The 17923-nt window shown below is 41.3% G+C and overlaps 1 protein-coding gene and 1 pseudogene across 1 annotated transcript in view; one reads left to right on the forward strand and one right to left on the reverse strand.

Moving 5' to 3' along the window:
* Positions 1-17923, reverse strand: part of FAM118B (family with sequence similarity 118 member B) — a 50030-nt gene that overhangs the window by 19378 nt on the left and 12729 nt on the right. Inside the window, exons 2-3 of the mRNA XM_004714190.2 lie at positions 11269-11361; positions 9538-9790 (exon numbers count right to left, since the gene is read on the reverse strand). Of these exons, the coding sequence (XP_004714247.1) occupies positions 9538-9790; positions 11269-11354 (339 nt within the window). The 5' untranslated portion in view covers positions 11355-11361. The remainder of the gene's footprint in view (positions 1-9537; positions 9791-11268; positions 11362-17923) is intronic.
* LOC101659567 lies at positions 15769-16046 on the forward strand (annotated as a pseudogene).

The following is a 17923-nucleotide window of genomic DNA, read 5'->3' on the forward strand; positions in this document are numbered from 1 at the left end:
ACAGAAGATGGGAATGAAAAGACCTCAGGATAGACTGTCCTTTTAGTAAACTAAACAAGGCACAGAGCAGCGTGCGACAATGTTATCTTTGAGTTGGGGTGGACGTGAAGCAATGAAGTGCTGGTGGGTGTGCAGGGAGGAAACAGACAGGGACACAGCTAGCAAGGGGGTGTCTTAGAAGCTTTCTGATTTCTGCACCGTGTATACACAAATCTATCCAGAGACACGTTCTACCACAAACAGAATTATTGCACACACAGATAATAAAAAGAGGCCTCGGCAGGTAGTTAGGTCATCATGGATATGGAATATAATTTCCTGATTCTAAGGGGGTAAAAAACCCAAGAGCTAAAGCCGGCAAATACATTCTCTAAGCCACTTATTCATGGCTTTTTTTAGTCCCATCTGCTTAAGTTATTAAATCTTGATTAGGAACATAGAGAGGAAGGAAGGCTTCTAACTCCATTATTTTCCTCGGATTTAAAATGAGCATGTTCCTCTCACCAAAGGTGACCTCTGTAAGCATAGACAAAGGGGTGAAAGCAGACGGGGGCAAATCCATGGATCAAAGGAACCAAATTCCCCTGCACAACCTAGGTCATTTTCCAATTCATTGTAAATGGGAACCTCCTGCGACTTCATTTCCTTCTACATTGCAGCTCCTATCTTTCTGCTTCCATACACACCATCACCCAGTGCCAGTGCCCTTAAGTCGATTTCAACACAGTGTGACCCTACAAGACAGTGAAGAACTGGCCCCTCAGGTGTCAGATAATCTTTATAGGAGCAGACGGCCTCATCTTTCTCCCACGGAGGGGTTGGCTGGTGTGTTCAAACTGATGACCTTGTGGTTTGCAGCCCAATACAAACTCTCTGTAAACAATAAAAAAAAACGCAAAACCTCTTGATCCTTCCCCTCCCCAAGGTTAACATTTATAGTGAAACTGTCACTTGCCAGACATTACATATACAGTATCTTACTTATTCGGCACAAAACTCCATGAGTTAAGAACTATGTTCCCAGTCTTACAGGGGTTAAAAACAACAACAAAACAAACAGATTCTGAGAAGTTGAGGAATATGCTCGAGGTTATAGGACATTCAAATGGTAGTCGTCCGGATTCTGAAACCCAAGCACATTACAGTGAAGCCAGAGCATCTCTTTCCTGCTGCTACGATATTATATACGTTGTCTCATTTAACCCCAAATCCCTGTACCATATCCATGCCCCAGAGGGATGGAAATCAAAAGTCATATGGAAAAATCAATCTAATGGACTAGTATATCATGTAATCAGTTTCCACAACCCTGAGACTACAAGAACTAGGGTTACATTTGAAGGTCTCAGAAAGAATGGTTGAAAATGTGGTACAAAATGCAAATCATAAGAGAGACTGGTGGAGCCTGCCTCCAGGAACAGGCCTGAGTCACTGCCATGTCTGGCACTGACTCCCCTCCGATGTTTAAGATCAAAAGGGTAGCAATGACCCAAGGACATAGGACAGAGGGTTAGGAAAGAAGGAGGAGGAAAGAAAGTAGGAACAGGGAGGAAGAGAGATAAGTTACAGTGCGTTGAGAGAACCATAAACATAGGAGTTGAAATCCAATGTGTGTGAACTGTTGAATGTAAACCTACGATCTGCTGTGCAAATCTTCACTTAATTCACAATAGAATGTTTAAACATAAAAAATAATCCAGAGGGACGCTGGAGACCCCTTGAGGCAATCTGCAAAATAAAACTTACTTGAAAAAAAAAACCACCACAAGACTACATTTGCCTTTTTCATTGTGTTGATAGATGCGCTGAAGGCACAAGGAAGGGAATGTGGGGAAATCTTTGGTGCCCTGGCATGAATGGAAGCAGTGGAACCAAATCTTGGCAGTGATCTTTCTATACTCCACTGGCATGGGCACATTATAGGGGAAAAGTGCCAAGTCCACTTGACAATGCCTTTAGTGAAGCAGCACAAATCACTGTCTTCAATCCTGACCCTTGCGGGCCTTTTACTCTTTTGGGCAATCAAGTAGGAAGTATGTGTAAAGCACTCGCAATAGGCAGGTTTCGTGTCACCTTGGCTGGGCCAGGGTTCTTGGGAATCTGTAAGCAACCCTCAGGGATGTGATCTAACCAATGTAAATAACTCAACAATGGGATACAGCATAATGTAATCAAGCCTGTAAGCACTTGGCCGTGTGGTCTTTCTTGGGAGAATGTCTATTTTGATTCTTTGCTCATGACTTTTTGTCTTTATTATCGAGTTATATAAAGTAAGTGTTCTTTATTTTAGACACCAGGGCCTTAACAGATATGTGATTTGCTAAAATTCTCTCTCTCTTTAGGTTGTCTTTTTACTTTCTTGAGCACAAACATTTTTATTTTAACCAAGTTCAAATTATCTTGTTTTTGTCCACTTTTACTGTTTATGTTTTTGGCATTATACCAACAAATCATTTGCAAACTTTGATGTGATAAATATTTAGGCATATGCCTTCTTTTAAAGGCTTTATAGCTTTGAATCTTATATTTGTATCTTAGATCCATTTTGAGTTAATTTTTTTGTATTGTGTGAGTTGGGAGAGTGTCCCATTAACTCTTTCATTTAATTAATCATTTTATTCAGGGGGCTCTTACATATCTTATAATAATCCATCATTCAATTGTATTAAGCACACTTGTACATATGTTGCCATCAACACTCCCAAATATTTTCTTTCTACTTGAACCCTTGGTATCAGCTCCTCTTTTTTCCCTTCCCCCACCCTACCTTCCCACCCTCGTGAATCCTTGATTACTTATTTATTATTATTGTTATTTCGTATCTTACGGCCTCTGTTGTCCTCCTTCACCCATATTTCTGATATTCCTCCCCCTCAGTGGTGGTGGTGGTTTATTTCCAACCTTGTGATGGGTTCCCCCTTTCTTGCCCTCCCCCCCATAAACTCTTTTAAATGGTGGGGAACGTATGTATAAGGCCTGTGAAATAATCAAGACCAGCTACTCTCACATGCCTCACCAAAAAGCAGCAGTTACAGCCATCACATTGTTGTTGTTAAGTACCGCTGAGTCGGTTCGACTCATATCTACTCTAGGTACAACACTAGTGCCCTCCTAACAAATGTTCATCAGTTTGAGCCCATCCATGCAGCCACTGTTTTGGTCCATCTTGTCCAAGGTCCTCCTCTTTTTCACTGCCCTGTTACTTTACCATGCATGGTATCCTTTGCCGGAGATTGCTCTCTCCTGACAACATGTCTAAAGTACATGAGAAAAAAATCCCACCACACTTGCCTCTAAGGAGTATTCTGGCTGTACTTCTATAATAGGTTTGTTTGTTCTTTTGGCAACCCATGGTCACTTTCAATATTTTTTTTTTTGCCAGTATCATCGTTCAAATGAATCAATTTTTCATGTTGTTAGGAGAGACCAGTCCCTGGAGAAGGTGTCATGCTTAGTAAAATAGAAGATAAAAAAAAAAGAAGACCCTCAACGAGACGAACTGATACAGTGGTTGCAACAATTGGCTCAACCACAATTCTGAGGACAGCGCAGGTCTGGGCAGTGTTTCTGTTGCACATAAGGTTGCTATGATACATAGCAACAATTACACGTATCTGTATCCATATACACTCATATATACAATAAAGTGCATAGGTGGCAAAAACATGGCTACTTCTTGTACTTCATCAAAACACCTCATGGGACTCATGTACAGGGCTTGAAGGCTTAGGACTGTAGTCTGTGGGGCAACTCAGTCATCTGACATAATATGTACATGTAAAGTTTACATTCTATATCCTAGTCTGGTGAGTAGCATCCGGTGTCCCATTAACTCAAAAGCTTACACGTAACCATCTAGGATAAAACTTATGCCTCTATGCATCTGAATTAAAAGAGAATGAAAGAAACCAAGTACTCAGAGAAGATCCTAGATCATACGACGAATGGTCTACACAAACAATGGCCTTATTCTACTCTGAAACCAGAACTAGATGGTGTTCAGCTACTGCTGTTGACCATTCTGCTGATGAACACAACACAAAGGGGCTGTAGAAAGTTTATGGGGGAAAAAATTCCATTAGTTAAGAACAATAACAAGCCCTTGTTAAGGTACAGCAAGATGGAAATAACCTAAATACTCACCTGTGGAAGAATGGATAAATAAATTTTGATTCATACACACAATGGAAGACTATATGTCACTAAAGAATAACCATGAAACACCTGAGCACATGAATGGATCTGGAGCACACTATGCTGGGTGATATTAGTCAATCACACGAGAACAAATGTCACCCAGAACAAAAAATCAAATCAACGTGAATGAGGGGGAGTACAGAGTGGAGACCCAAAGCCCATCTGTAGACAATTGGACATGCCCTCACAGAAGGGTCACAAAGAAGAGACATTGCAGTCAGGGTGCAGTATAGCACCAATGAAACTTACAACTTTCCTCTAGCTCTTTAATGCTCCCCTTCCTCCCTCTATCATGACCCCAATTCAACCTTACAAATCCAGCTAGACCAGAGCATGTACCTGGGTACAAATAAGAGCTAAAAATACAGGGAAAATGTAATAGTTAGCTTAAGTAAAGCCATTTTATATTAAGCAACCATTCTGTACCAGACCTAAGGTGCAACCACAGGCCTTGTAGCATCCTCAGCAAAACCAAATAGCCCCCTCGTTCTTAGAACTGGCAACAGACTCTCCTGTGCCAGGAAATTGTGCTAAACCGCCTAACCGCAAAGTCTGCTTCTATGCCAGCTTGCTTGCACAGCTACACAGCTCAACTGTTTGATGAAACCCTATAAAAGCCTAAGTCTGCAAGCACACGGGACCAGCTGATGGCCTCATTTTATCTGAGCCTGGCTGGTCCCTGCGCAGGTTCTTTTCTCTGTCCCCCTTTAATAAACTGTTTTCCTCCTTACCAAAAACGGAGTTGTTCTTGTTCGGTTCATGTACAACAAATCCAGAGCAGATAAACGCCTCAGGACCAATAATGAGTAGCGATACCAGGAGGGGTAGGAGAAGGTGGGGGCAGAAAGGGGAAACTGATCACAATGATTTACTTATAACCCCCTCCCAGGGAGATGGACAACAGAAAAGTGAGTGATGGGAGACATTGGTCAGTGTAAGACATGAAAAAATAATAACAACTTATACATTATCAAGGGTTCATGAAGGAGGGAGGGTGGCGAGGGAGGGGAAAAAGTGAGGGGCTGATACCAAGGATTCAAGTAGAAAGAAAATGTTTTGAAAATGATGGCAATATATGTACAAATTTGCTTGACACAATGGATACATGTATAGATTGTGATAAGAGGTTTATGAGCCCCAATAAAATGATTAAAACCCCCCACAAATATCATGGAACCATTGTCATAAAAAAAAAATTAAGATGAAGGTTTTTCACACCAAAAAATGATTGACTATTATTGGGACGAGAGAGAAAGGAACGACAGGGAAGGGAGCAATGGGCTAATGGTGGGACCGGTGTTTACTAGGGTGAAGGTGAGGATAATATTCCACAGGAGGGAGAACAAAACCAGGTGTGTGAGGGGAAAATGGGGAAAGCCACTGGGATTTTGCTAAGTTGTTTAAATTGCTGAATACAAAAATGATGATCATAATGTAAACTCCCACCTAATGCACAATGAAAAGTTAAACAAAAAAAACCCTTTTTTTGTGAATTGGGTGAAGGGCTTACAGAGCTGATCAGTTTCCCTCTGTCTGCTCCTTTTCCCGAACCTTTCTGAACGAACGTCGTCCTTGGGTCAATGCTGCCCTTTAGATCTCAGAAGAGTCATTTTGCTAAAGCAAGTCATTATTTCCCTTGCAGAGCTGCTTATTGTTTGACTCAAAATTGAGCTCTGGGATGAGCTTGTGTTCAGATCTGAAGGGTGACTACAGGCCAAAGCCTTGACGGTTTCACAATATGTTTTACTTCCATTTTCCCAAGAATCGGTTGAAGCCCTCTTGTAGGTAATTCTTAATAAGATGGCAGCAAAACACAGAAAAGAACTCAAATTCTTTTTTCTTTTGGTTTAAGTAACTTTTCAGTTTGTTTCGGCAAACACAAGACAGAAGGAAACGGTGGGTTTCGTTCACCTACAAACTGCTTACAAAATTCCAGTGATCAGGGGCTCAAGTGGAAAGTGGGTGTCGTAAGAATGATGAAGTCAACATATGTACTAAAGTGCTGGACACAGATGACGTATGTACAGGTTGTGATGAGTTGTATGAGCCCCTAGTAAAATGATTATTTAAATAAAAAAAAATTTCCAGTGAAAACCAAGCAAGTTATATTCCCTAAAATATGTGACAAAAAAAACCACACACACACAAACAGGTTTACAATGATCCCAGGAACCAAGTGATACCCCGAACAATATGACAAAAAAGCAAGTTTAGCAATATTCACAGGAGGTAATTAATACCCACATTTCTCCCAGGGTTACCAGCACTCCATCCGCTGAGGCCTTCATGTGCCACTCACTGCTTTCCTAAGTGAAGGAGGAACTGGAAACAGTCTTATTGTTTAAGCTTAAAAGGAATTCTTACTGTAAGGCTGTTATAGTTTGGGTTTCTAACAATAACAACAATGTTAACTTATGTTTCTAGTATTTTGATAATCAGCAGGCTCATTCTTTTACAATCTCCATCACTGCCAGCAAGTCAATCACAACTCATAGCGGCCCTATGGGACAGAGTAGAACAGCCCCTGTGGGTTTCTTTTACTTTTCATTTGTTTAATAAACTGTTTTATTGGGACATCACACAAATATCATACAAATCGTCATATGATATCAAGAAGGGTATAAACAATTTTAGAACATTTTCTTTTTTCTTGTATTCCTGGTTACTCGCTTCCCAGTTCCCCTCAACCTCCCCTTGTCATGTCCCCAAGAGCCATTAATCCAGTTACTGTGTCTGTAGACTCACCCATCCTGGAGTTCATACAGTGGAAAATACATAAAAATACAAAACAAAGAGTCAAGAAAGCTAACAATAACAACATTATTTAGGGAAGGAAACCAGAGCAACAATAAAATGAGTCAAATGGGAGATCTAATGATCAGGTGTTAGATTTAAACCTAGTCATATCTGTCATTTTCCGCTTTCCAAGGCACTCTTCTGACAGCAAGGCGGTTCGCGTCCCTGGTCGACGGTCAATGGGGACTCCCCAGAGGCTTCATTCACGTGCATTTCCCCTTCACGTTTTTTTTTTTTTTAAACTGCTAGAATTTCTAGATGTGCCAAAAAGGGGATCGCAGCAGATGCTACATTTTAACCATTCAAATCAGATGTTACATTGTAGTCTACTATAAATCCTCTCTATGATAGTTTCTGTCTGATGACCAGACTGTTCCCATCCCTCAACTATGGTCAGAAGGAAATCACTGGAGATTTAATCTCTGTGTAGATCCTGCACATATTTTGGACTTCCACTGTCATCCAAAGCCCTCTGTAAATCAGGAGTTTACAATTTCAACTCTGATATGCTCTCCTTCCGATTTGAACTATATTACTTATAATCCTTGGGTCCCACAGATTGGTATGCTTCTTTCATTTGGACTTAGTTCACACCTCCCTTAGATGCTGTTTGCTTGATTAGAAACTTTAAGACCCCAGACCACTATTCTTTCTGTTAGAAAGGCACCATGAAGTTACATCACCACATTTTGCTATAGCACCCGTATCTTCAGTGATCTCTTCATGAAGGTATGTATCAAGCAGGGCCATTTCTTAAGAACTAATTACTAACTGTTCTTAGATTGAGGCTAAAACGAAGTGCAAGCCCCAAATCCATTCATGTATCCATGGTTTATATATGCCTGTTTCACCTTTGAGACATCATTATCCTTTCATGTTAAGCATTATTAATCATCTCCCTGGATAAGATCATTCTGTTGATTGTGTCATTAATTCAGTCAATGGTAAAGGATTTAAAACACAGGCGAGAAGAGAAGATTATACAAGCATAGGCTAGTTATAAACTGCAATACAGGAACTATTGACTTTTACAGATTAAATCTTGAAGTGGCTGGATACTGTTTACACAAATCATGGGGGTTGGCGGTAAGACAAACCTTTCAATAACCTTCGTTGATAGTAGCAGAAGCAGGCCTGCCAGATTACGACGTATCCTAATCAAACAAGAAGAGCACTGACGTGCTAGGTCGATGGCAGTCTGATCACTGCCAGTTCTACACCCTTAGTCCAGTCTGTTTCTTCTCAGAGCACGCGGTTTCAGCCTTAAGTTCAAAAGCTACAGGTGAGTTTGAAGTAGAGCCCAGTTCACCTACTGGGATTTCCACATTGTGTACTGGTGTGGCCTATGAAGGATGTTGTACACCTCAAAAACACAGTGTCTAAAGTACAAAGTACCATCAGTGTATATAGCACATGGCCTGGGTCATCAGGGTCTGAATAGAAACCAGGTCTAATATGCCCAACGAGGAAGATAGCACCAGGCATGTTCTCCCCTTTGGTTCCATGTAAGTGCTGTTAAGCGTTTTTTTGTTTTTGCATTAGGAGTTTGGTCCTCTCCCCGTCTTCCAAGAGAAACACACTTGCCTTTTCAGAGACAGAAGTCAAGTTCTTTAAAAGCCCAGATTTACTAGACTTTGTGATCAGAGGACTCTCTGAGCTTATCACTGAGATACGCTTTAAAACTAGAAACCCAAACTATTTCCTAGGGTCACTTCTTAGCTAAACATCAAAGTGACTCATCAAATAATACCATTTGTGAGCTCGGTGCTCCTTTAAAAAAAATCATCGATATGAGACTAGATATTCAAGAGCAAGTATCTGACAAAGAGGAAGGGAAAGTAGATGACTGGAAATGGAACAACCAGAATGGAAACAATGAAAATGTAACCAAAGTCACTGAATAAATGGTGGTATAGAAATTCCTGAGTGGGAACCTAATTTGTCATGCGAACTTTCACAAAAAACAAAGTAAAATATTTTCATTTTAAAAAGACATTAATATGTATGGATTGTGATAAAGAGTTGTACAAGCCCCCAATAAAATGATTTAATTTAAAAAAAATTCTAGAGGAGCAAAAAAAATACATTAAAAACTGGTCTGTTTAATTCATAAAATAGTAGGAATATCTCAATCTTCTGAGGTTCCCTAAAAGTGATAGTTGTTAGAGACAAAGCTTTTATAACAGTACGTACAAAGTAAATGCAACTTAATTATCAGCAACAAAAATAACTCCGAGTACAAAAATAATAGGCCAATAGTCTCATTTTTATACATATAAAGACATCAACATTTCTTCTCTCTCTCTCTCTCTCTCTCTCTCTCTCTCTCTCTCACACACACACACACACACACACACACACACACACACACACAGAAATCGGTTCAGAAGTAGGGAAAAAGTAGGTTTCCTAAACAGATACTTTGCCTACGAGTCAAATGTGATGCAAAGCCACAGTCTAGGAATGAACAGCGCTGTTACATTCAGCATGCGAGTCGTGATGTTAAGCAATGTCAAATGGCAAGGCACACCGAGGGCTACTCACAGGAGAGAGTTTCTGGATGAGGTCATGGGCAACATGGATAAGGTTCTTGTCTTCATGGAGACACTTCTGGAATTTTCTGCTCTCCTCATCTTCCAGAAGATCAAAATCAATGGCGGCATCCAGTAAGGCCTGGATTAGCCCCTTCCAGGATTTCAGGGCTGGAACTTGGGGGGCAACCGCAGCGCTGATGCCTGTTCCAATCACCAGCACAAGTTCCCGAGGGTTCTTAGTCTTCAAGCTTGGAAGCAGTTTCCTGAAACAGTTAAATGAGCAAGAAAGTGAGGCTGCCCGACATATATGATGTCAGTGGAAAGACACTCTGACTGACGTCAGGAGTTCTGCTACAGCTTTCAGAGTCACAGAAATGGCAAGGGTCAGTTCCTGGCACTTCTCCAAATGAGCTGAAGCAGAAGAGAAGATTGCTGCGCTAGTGCTTGATAAAAGTAAACTGATTTTGGAATCCTGAACGGTAATCCCAAAATCAATGCTTTCCTTTATATTCCTCCCAAACTAAGAAAACCTACTGATACTTGAAAAAGATTCAACTATAATACAGCTCACAGTTCTGACAAGTAAATTTTGAACTGATATTAAATTTCAAAGAAGTATGTATGATATGTATTCTAGAAAGAGAGAAAAAGAGCATCATGAGACATGTAAATGTAAAGTATAAAATAGCATTCAAAATTTTAAACCGAATTGTATGAACACAATAAAAATGATCCAGAAATAGTCAATATGGGAATTCGACCCTTGGGTCCTTCGTGTCCTCTGACAAAGGAACATAAAGGGGTCATCGGAATTCTGAAAACACAGGACCCTAAATAAACAACAAAAACAAAAATCTATTTAAGGCTCCAATAAAAAAGTGAAAACACTGTTCTCACACCATGTGTGTCAGTATAGACAAACTTCTGTCCCAAAGCATTCATGTGAGATTGAATGCTTTACATTTTTGTGCGTTTTGGGGTCTGTCCACCCCCCACCTGGAGGTTATAGTAAAGTCCCTGTTTGAACTGTTTCTTTATTTTAATTACCGCTGACGGTATGCTTTTAGAGAGGAAATTGCCTTCCCCAATCTTATGTCCAAATGATAAGACAAATACAATTGACATCAGCATGTTGGCATGATTTTGTAAATGTGCTAACTTTGGATCAGGGGGAACTGGTTTGGGGTACATGCCTAGAATCAGCTTCCCACTCTTCAATGCCTGCAGTCGTTCAACAAACCAGGACGGTATACGAAACAAAAGGTTTCTTCTAGAAAGCCGCATAAGCACGGCAAATGGAGGCTCCCTCTGGGAAGTGCAGCTGGAGGGATAAAGCACATTCACTTTATATTGCTCCATTCTTGGAATTTCTTGCCCTACATGTGTCTAGATTTGAGTTCTTGTCTAGATTTGAGTTCTAATTTTGATTAAGACTTGGAGTCAATAAATCAAAAAGCTAAAATGTAGCAGCACAGAGGCAAAAACCACCAGATGGACAAGTTAAAGGTGATACACTCAGAGGAGGCTGAGGAGGCGTTCTGAGTCTCGAAGCACTGATTTAGAATTATGCACCTTTGTCACTTTGGTGAAATATAAAAATGAAATCTAAGAACAATTTAATATCTGAAGTAAAGGTCAATATTAGTAAGTGAAAGTAATTGGGATGGAGAGCATGTTATTTTTCTGTATCTAACATTCATGCTAATTTACTATGTCCCTCAGATTCCCTTCCCCCGTTTACCTGGGCTTTTTGGTAGGGGGTGCGCCATCACTGAAGAATCCTAAAATTTCGTCTATATCAGAGGCCTGGCTCCCTGTAGAAGCCATCCAGTTTCTAAAATAGATTAAACACCATGGATGATAATTAGACCTGTAAAGCATACCATTCAAAATAGCATATACAGTAAATATCTCTATTAATTTTCAGTTTCAGTAAGCTTATAATTTTAATAACTTGCGCATTCAAAAGGCATTCTGGAGATATTCCCCACTTTAGCAGAAATAAGGTATCTAGCCAAATGCTTATTTGGTTCCGACTCATTGCCACTCTATTGGATAGGGCAGCACTGCCTCTGTGGGTGTCTAAGAGTGTAACTTTTTATTTTTTAATTTAAAGATCATTTTATTGGGGGCTCTTATAGCTCTTATAATAATCCATACATCAATTGTATCAAGCATATATAAGACTGTAACTTTATAGGAACAGATAGCCTCATCTTTCTCCCAAGGAGTGGCTGGTGGTTTGAAAGTGCTGACCTTGCAATTTGCAGCCCAATTATAACCTGTTATGACACTAGGGATTTAGAAAAATTGTATGTTATCAAAAATGGTCTGTATAAGATCAATATTCTAGTCATTACTGAGCTGAAATGGGCTGGTACTGGCAATTTTGAATCAGACAGTCACATGTTTTTTATGCTAGGCATGACAAGTTGAAAAGGAATGGGGTTATATTTAGTGTCAAAAAAAAAAAAAATTCCCCCCAAGATCTCTATCCAGAAACACAATGCTGTCAGTGATAATATCCATACACCTACCAGAAGACCATTAATGTAACCATTATTTCAATCTAGGCATCAACTACCAAAGCCAAACAAAGATGATGAAACTGAAGATCACTACCAACTTCTGCAGTCTGCAATGGATCGAAATATAATCAACATGCATTGATGATTACTGGTAAGTGGAAAGCAAATGCTGGAGGCATAGAAGGATGTGCAGCTGGGAAGCATGCCTTTGGTGCTAGAAATGACACCAGATTGCATGACAGAAATTTGCAAGACCAGTGACTTCTTCACTGCAAATACATTTCCACAATGTAAATGGTGACTATGCATGTGTGCCTTTGTCAGATGAAATGCACAGGAAACAAACGGACAATATCTGTGGAAAGAGAGCATGGAGAAGATCAATAAATGTGGTCAGAACACGACTAGGGGGTGCTGTGGAACAGATGATCGACAATGCATACGCAAGTTCAAGTTGAAGCTGAAGGAAATTAAAACAGCTCCTTAACAGCCAAAATATTCTTGAGTATATCCCACCTGAAAGCACAGACCATTTCAAGAATAGAATCGACACAACTAACACTAATAACCGAAGAGCTGTGGGATGACAGAAGCAAAGAAAAACCTTCACTGCCATTGAGTCAATTCTAAATCATAGCAGCCCTGTATGACAGTGTAGAACTGCCCCTGTGGGGTTCCGAGATTGCAATCCTTTACAGGAGTCGAAAGCCCCACCTCTCTCCTTTGGAGCGGCTGGTGGTTTCAAACTGCTGACCTTGGCCATGCCACCAGGGCTCCTATGACATCAAGAACATAATTAATACATGAAGAAAACAAAACTCATTAAAAAGACAGGAAAAAATGAAAAGGCCAAATTTAGGTGTCAGAAGAGGCTCTGAAACTAGCTAAGTACGGTATATACTCCAGTATAAGCTGTTTCTCAGCACATTTTTAATGCAGTTTTTGTAGTAAAATTATGTGTCTCGGTGGATATTCGGGTCGGCTTATACTGTAGTATATATGGTATTACAATGACATGGAGTTCAAGAATCAAAGGGAAAGGTGTTTCTCAAGCTGAAATGACTAAGTCAAAACTCAGGTCTCCAGTCGAAATTCTGACAGATTCCATGGGCAAAGTACTAAATGATAGAGGAAGCTAAAATGGGTTGCGGTGCAACAAAAGGTATATAAATTGTTGAATGTGAACTAATGATCCACGTCATCCAATTCACAATCAGTTGGGGGGAAAATGAAAAGAAGTAGAGCCAGAAATCTCGTTAGAAGTAAGGATTACAAGACTTCATCTCATTTGCTTTTGGACATGTTTTAAGGAGAGACCAGTCCGTGGAAAACACATTATGCCTGGTACAGTAGAGGGTCAACAACAAAAAAGAAAGCCCTCGATAAGATGAACTGACACATCGGCTACAATAATAAGCTCATACATACGTGTGGGGATGGCGAAGCACTGGGCAGCATTTGCTCTGCGGCACCTATGGTCGCTACGTGTAAATTAGTTTGTTGTTTTTTAAAAAATCATCTTATTGGGGGCTCTTAAAACAATCCATACATCCATTGTGTCAAACACATTTGTACCTATGTTGCCATCATCCTTTTCAAAACATTTTTTCTATCTGAGCTCTTGGTAATCAGTTCATTTCTCACCCTCTATCCCCGAACTCTTGATAAATTATAAACTATTACTTTCATCTTACACCATCCGTAGTCTCCCTTACCCCAGGTTTCTGTTGTTTGTCACCCTGGGGGCGTTGTGGGTAGTTATACTTTGATCATTGTGATAGGTTCCCCCTTCTCTCTACTGCCTCACCTTCCCCTTATTCTCATCGTATTGCTTCTCCCATCATTGTTCCTGAGGGGGTTATCTGTCCTGGATTCCCTGTGCTTCCAACTCTGATCTGTACCAGTGTACAGCCTCTGGTCTAGTCGGATTTGTAAGGTAGAATTGGGGTCATGAAAATGTGGGGGGTGAGCATTAAAGAACTAGAGGAGAGCTGTATGTTACAATAGTGCTATACTGCACCCTGACTGGCTCGTCTCTTCCTTATGACCCTTCTGGTCTTTGGGTCTCCACTCCACACTCCTCCTCATTCACATTGACACAATTTTTTGCTCTGGGTCTTTGATGCCTGATCCCATCGACAACTCATTATCACACAGGCTGGTGTGCTTCTTCTATGTGGGCTTTGTTGCTTCTGAGCTAGATGGCCACTTGTTTCTCTACAAGCCTTTAAGACCCCAGACACTGTATCTTTAGATAGCCGGATATCATCAGCTTTCTTCACCACATTTGCTTATGTACCCATTTTGTCTTCAGTGATCTTGTCAGGAAGGTCAGCATCATAGAATGCCAGGTTATTAGAACAAAAATGTTCTTGCACTGAAGGAGTACTTGAGTAGAGGCCCAATGTCCATCTGCTACCTTACTACTTAACATATAAATGTATGTACATAGACCTATATCCTATCGTTATGTGTTTGCTTATATATAATGCCTGTATTTAGTCCTCTATAAATGTCCTTTGCCTCCTAGTTCTTTCTTCTATTTCCTTTTACTTTCCTCCTGTCCCACTATCATGTTAGACCTTCATTTGGCTCTGTCATTCCTCTCAGCTACACTGCACTTGATCAAACCCTATCAGACATCCTATGTCCTCCTTGACATCTATTTTAGACCACGTTCTGTTCCCTTGTCCCTGATTTTATTGGCTCCCCGCCTCCTTTCCCTTACCTCCCCCCTTCCCATGTTCCCCCTCCCCACTGGAACCGTCAGTCCCACTGTTTTCTCCTCAGGATTGTTTATCCCGCCTATCTTAGAAATGAAAAACAAATCCCCCCAAAAGCCTATAAACAGTTCCAGGTCTATCTGTTGACCCTTATAAACATTTTCCAATAACGTCTGCTGAAGTGCCACGTCTACCCCCAAAGTCTATTTTTGGGGTTCCTCCGGGACTTCGGCTTTGCTGCCCTTGCTGCTGCTGCACTCCCTTCGTGTCTCTCTGTTGTGGGCGGGTCGGATGGGCACAATGCCCACACTGTGTCTCCAGTGTTGTCCCCCTTAGTGCTACGGGTCAGTGAGGGGACGCTCTGTCTTGTGGTGGGGCTGGCCCTACAGTCCTCTCTGTGAATTGGCTGCTCCCAGCAGGAATACCACCCTCAGGGGCTTGGTGGGCCAGAATTCGGTTCTCTCTCTCTTTCTCCCCTTTCCTCTTAGTTTGCTCCTTGTGTGTGGTCTGAGCAGACCAGCCCGTCTCCCCAGGCTGTATCTTCAGTGCTGTCCTCTGTAGTGCATTCTTCCGAGAGGTGTAAATGAGGTCTTCAACAGAAGTATGAAGTAGATGAATCGAGATTATGATGAATGAAATAAATAACTCACCAAAAGGCAAACAAAAACAAGAATAATTACATATAGAGCGATTAACCCTGATTGGTGGTTACCAGGGATGGGTAGGAGAGGATAAATCATTGTCTAGAGAGTCCAAGACAAAAAACCCAAACTCACTGCCATCGAGCTCATTTGACTCTCAGAGACCCTCTAGAATAGAGTAGAAGTGCCCCTGTGGGTTTCTGAGGTTATAAATCTTTACAGAAGCAGAAAATTTCATCTCCCTCCTGTGGAATGACAAGTGGTTTGAACTACTGACCACATGGTTAGCAGCCCACAACCCACATGCCACCAGGACTCTTAAGAAAGCAAATGGTGACTTTGCAGAGCAATGGAGGGCGGCTTCGGCTCAGATTTCGGGAACTCCGGGGTTGGGAAACTGGACCCCGGTGTCATCATGGAGCAGGTGAAAGTCCAGATTGCCGTCGCCAAGCGCAGGAGTTGCTACAGAGGATGACGGACAAGTGCTTCCAGAAGTGCATACAGGAAAGCCTGGGGGCTCCTTGGATAATTCTGAGCAGAAGTGCATCACCAGGCTACATGGATGCCTGGAACATGGTATCCCATGCCTACAACTCACGGTGGCAGCGTGAGCAGGCCAACATGTAACGAGGACCCTACAGGAGCCCCTCCCTCCAACCCCCATGTCCTTATCCATAAACATTCTGAAACGTGACAGCGCAGAAGCGTGGTTCCATAGTGCCTGGACTGCCCCTCTCCCTGGGCTGCCCCTCCTTGGGCACTGAACCTCACCCTGTCCGCCTCCAGTATAAATTGAGTCTGGGGACCCAGTGCCTTCCTAGCGTGCTGGCAACTCGGGGTCAGGCTATGGAGACCCCCTCTGTGTTCCCTAAGGTCGACTTCATGACCCAGACAACCCTTGTTTGGACTTTGGTGGGAGGGTGGGGGTGGGCAGACCAGAGCCGACTTGACCTCACCTCAGCCAAAACCACTTTAGGCTGTGAAATAAATTGCTGAGAAGGGAAAGGGAAAAAAGGAAAGAAAGTAGATGGTATATACTTATCATTTTTGGCGATGGGAAAGGTGGATAAGTGAACACAGTATGACTACGGTAAATGATGCCTCTATAAATATATGTAAGATAAAAGGATATTTGGTAAAGTACAAAGCATATAGGAGCCTGGTGATGCTGTCATGTAAGCACTGGCTTGCTAATCACAAAGGTGGTGGTTCGAAACCAGCAGCTGCTCTGGGGGAGAATAATGAGTCTACTTGCTCCTGTAATGAGTGATTCGGTCTCAAAAACCCTATAGAGGGCCACTACGAGTCGGAATGGGCTTGAGGGCAATGGGAATGCACGCATATGTTATGGGTGTGCCCAAGCGGACTTCAAACAATTCATGGGAAAATTCCATATTTTTTAAATTCCATTTTTCTGTGAATCTTGAAGCCCACAGTAGTGTAGTTGCTTTCTTAATATGACACATCTAGCCACTGTCCTCCATTTTGTGATTTATTAGTCTTTCTATCTGTGGTTATAATCCCATTTTTGAATGATGTATCTATTATGCTAATGAGACCAGACTGCTGTTGTCAGGTGTCAAGTTGAGTGTACAATGTATAAGAGGGTTTGACTCAAGTCACATGGTCTTCAGTTTATGGGAAAAATAAAGTGAAAGGTTTTAGAAAAATCCACAAGAAAAACAGAGACAGATTAAGACAAAAGCACAAATTAGAGGGCCGGTGGCTTTGAAAACATCCAAGAAGCCCTGAAGGTTTTGCTTTCTTAGCATTGTAGAGCTAGCAAAGAAACAGCAAATGGCTCCTCTCTCCACGCAGGAACAAGTGAAGCCCTGCTGGTCTTCCCCATTCTGAGCCTGAGGAGTCTCCCTGGGCTTCCAATAGACAGTCTTGAATCCCAAAGTGTCATTACAATAGACGTTTAGCCTGAAGAAGCTCAGGCTCAAATCCATGTACATTGACAATCTGACAAATCACATCAGCAGAAAAGTTCTGATAGCATTTTTGACTGAGAATAAAAGATCTACAAATGACAGTAGTAGTAGTTTGAGCAGGTGATACATTTCTGCGTTAAAAGAACCAGTCATGTTTATAATAAACGATCTTTTAAAGAAGGGGGGGGGGAGCTTATTTCTCTAGTAGAAACATAGAAAGGGGTTAACTACATTTTTAAAGAAACTTGGGAAGACACCAAGCCCCTTTTCTTATGGCTTTTGGATTTCTTCCAACACATCTGTTTTTGAGCAACAAAGGGCGGGGAAGGGGGCATGGGGAGGAAGACATCCAGTATAAGATACTACAAATAAGCACTCAGCAAGCTTGTCATGATGATCCCATCAAAGAAATACTTCGCTTAAGTAATTGATGAATTTAATTTTACAATGTTTTACATTGCAGCCTTTTTTCCAAGTGTATAAAACAACGTTCCATTTTCCTCCTTTTAAAACACACACAATAGACAGAACTGGTGCATCGGAATTATGTTTCAACATGCCAGGATCTGA

This window comes from Echinops telfairi, unplaced genomic scaffold (assembly GCF_000313985.2).
Source record: "Echinops telfairi isolate 266 unplaced genomic scaffold, ASM31398v2 ScPeMD7_7465;HRSCAF=8503, whole genome shotgun sequence".
In the NCBI taxonomy this organism is placed as follows: Eukaryota; Metazoa; Chordata; class Mammalia; order Afrosoricida; family Tenrecidae; genus Echinops; species Echinops telfairi.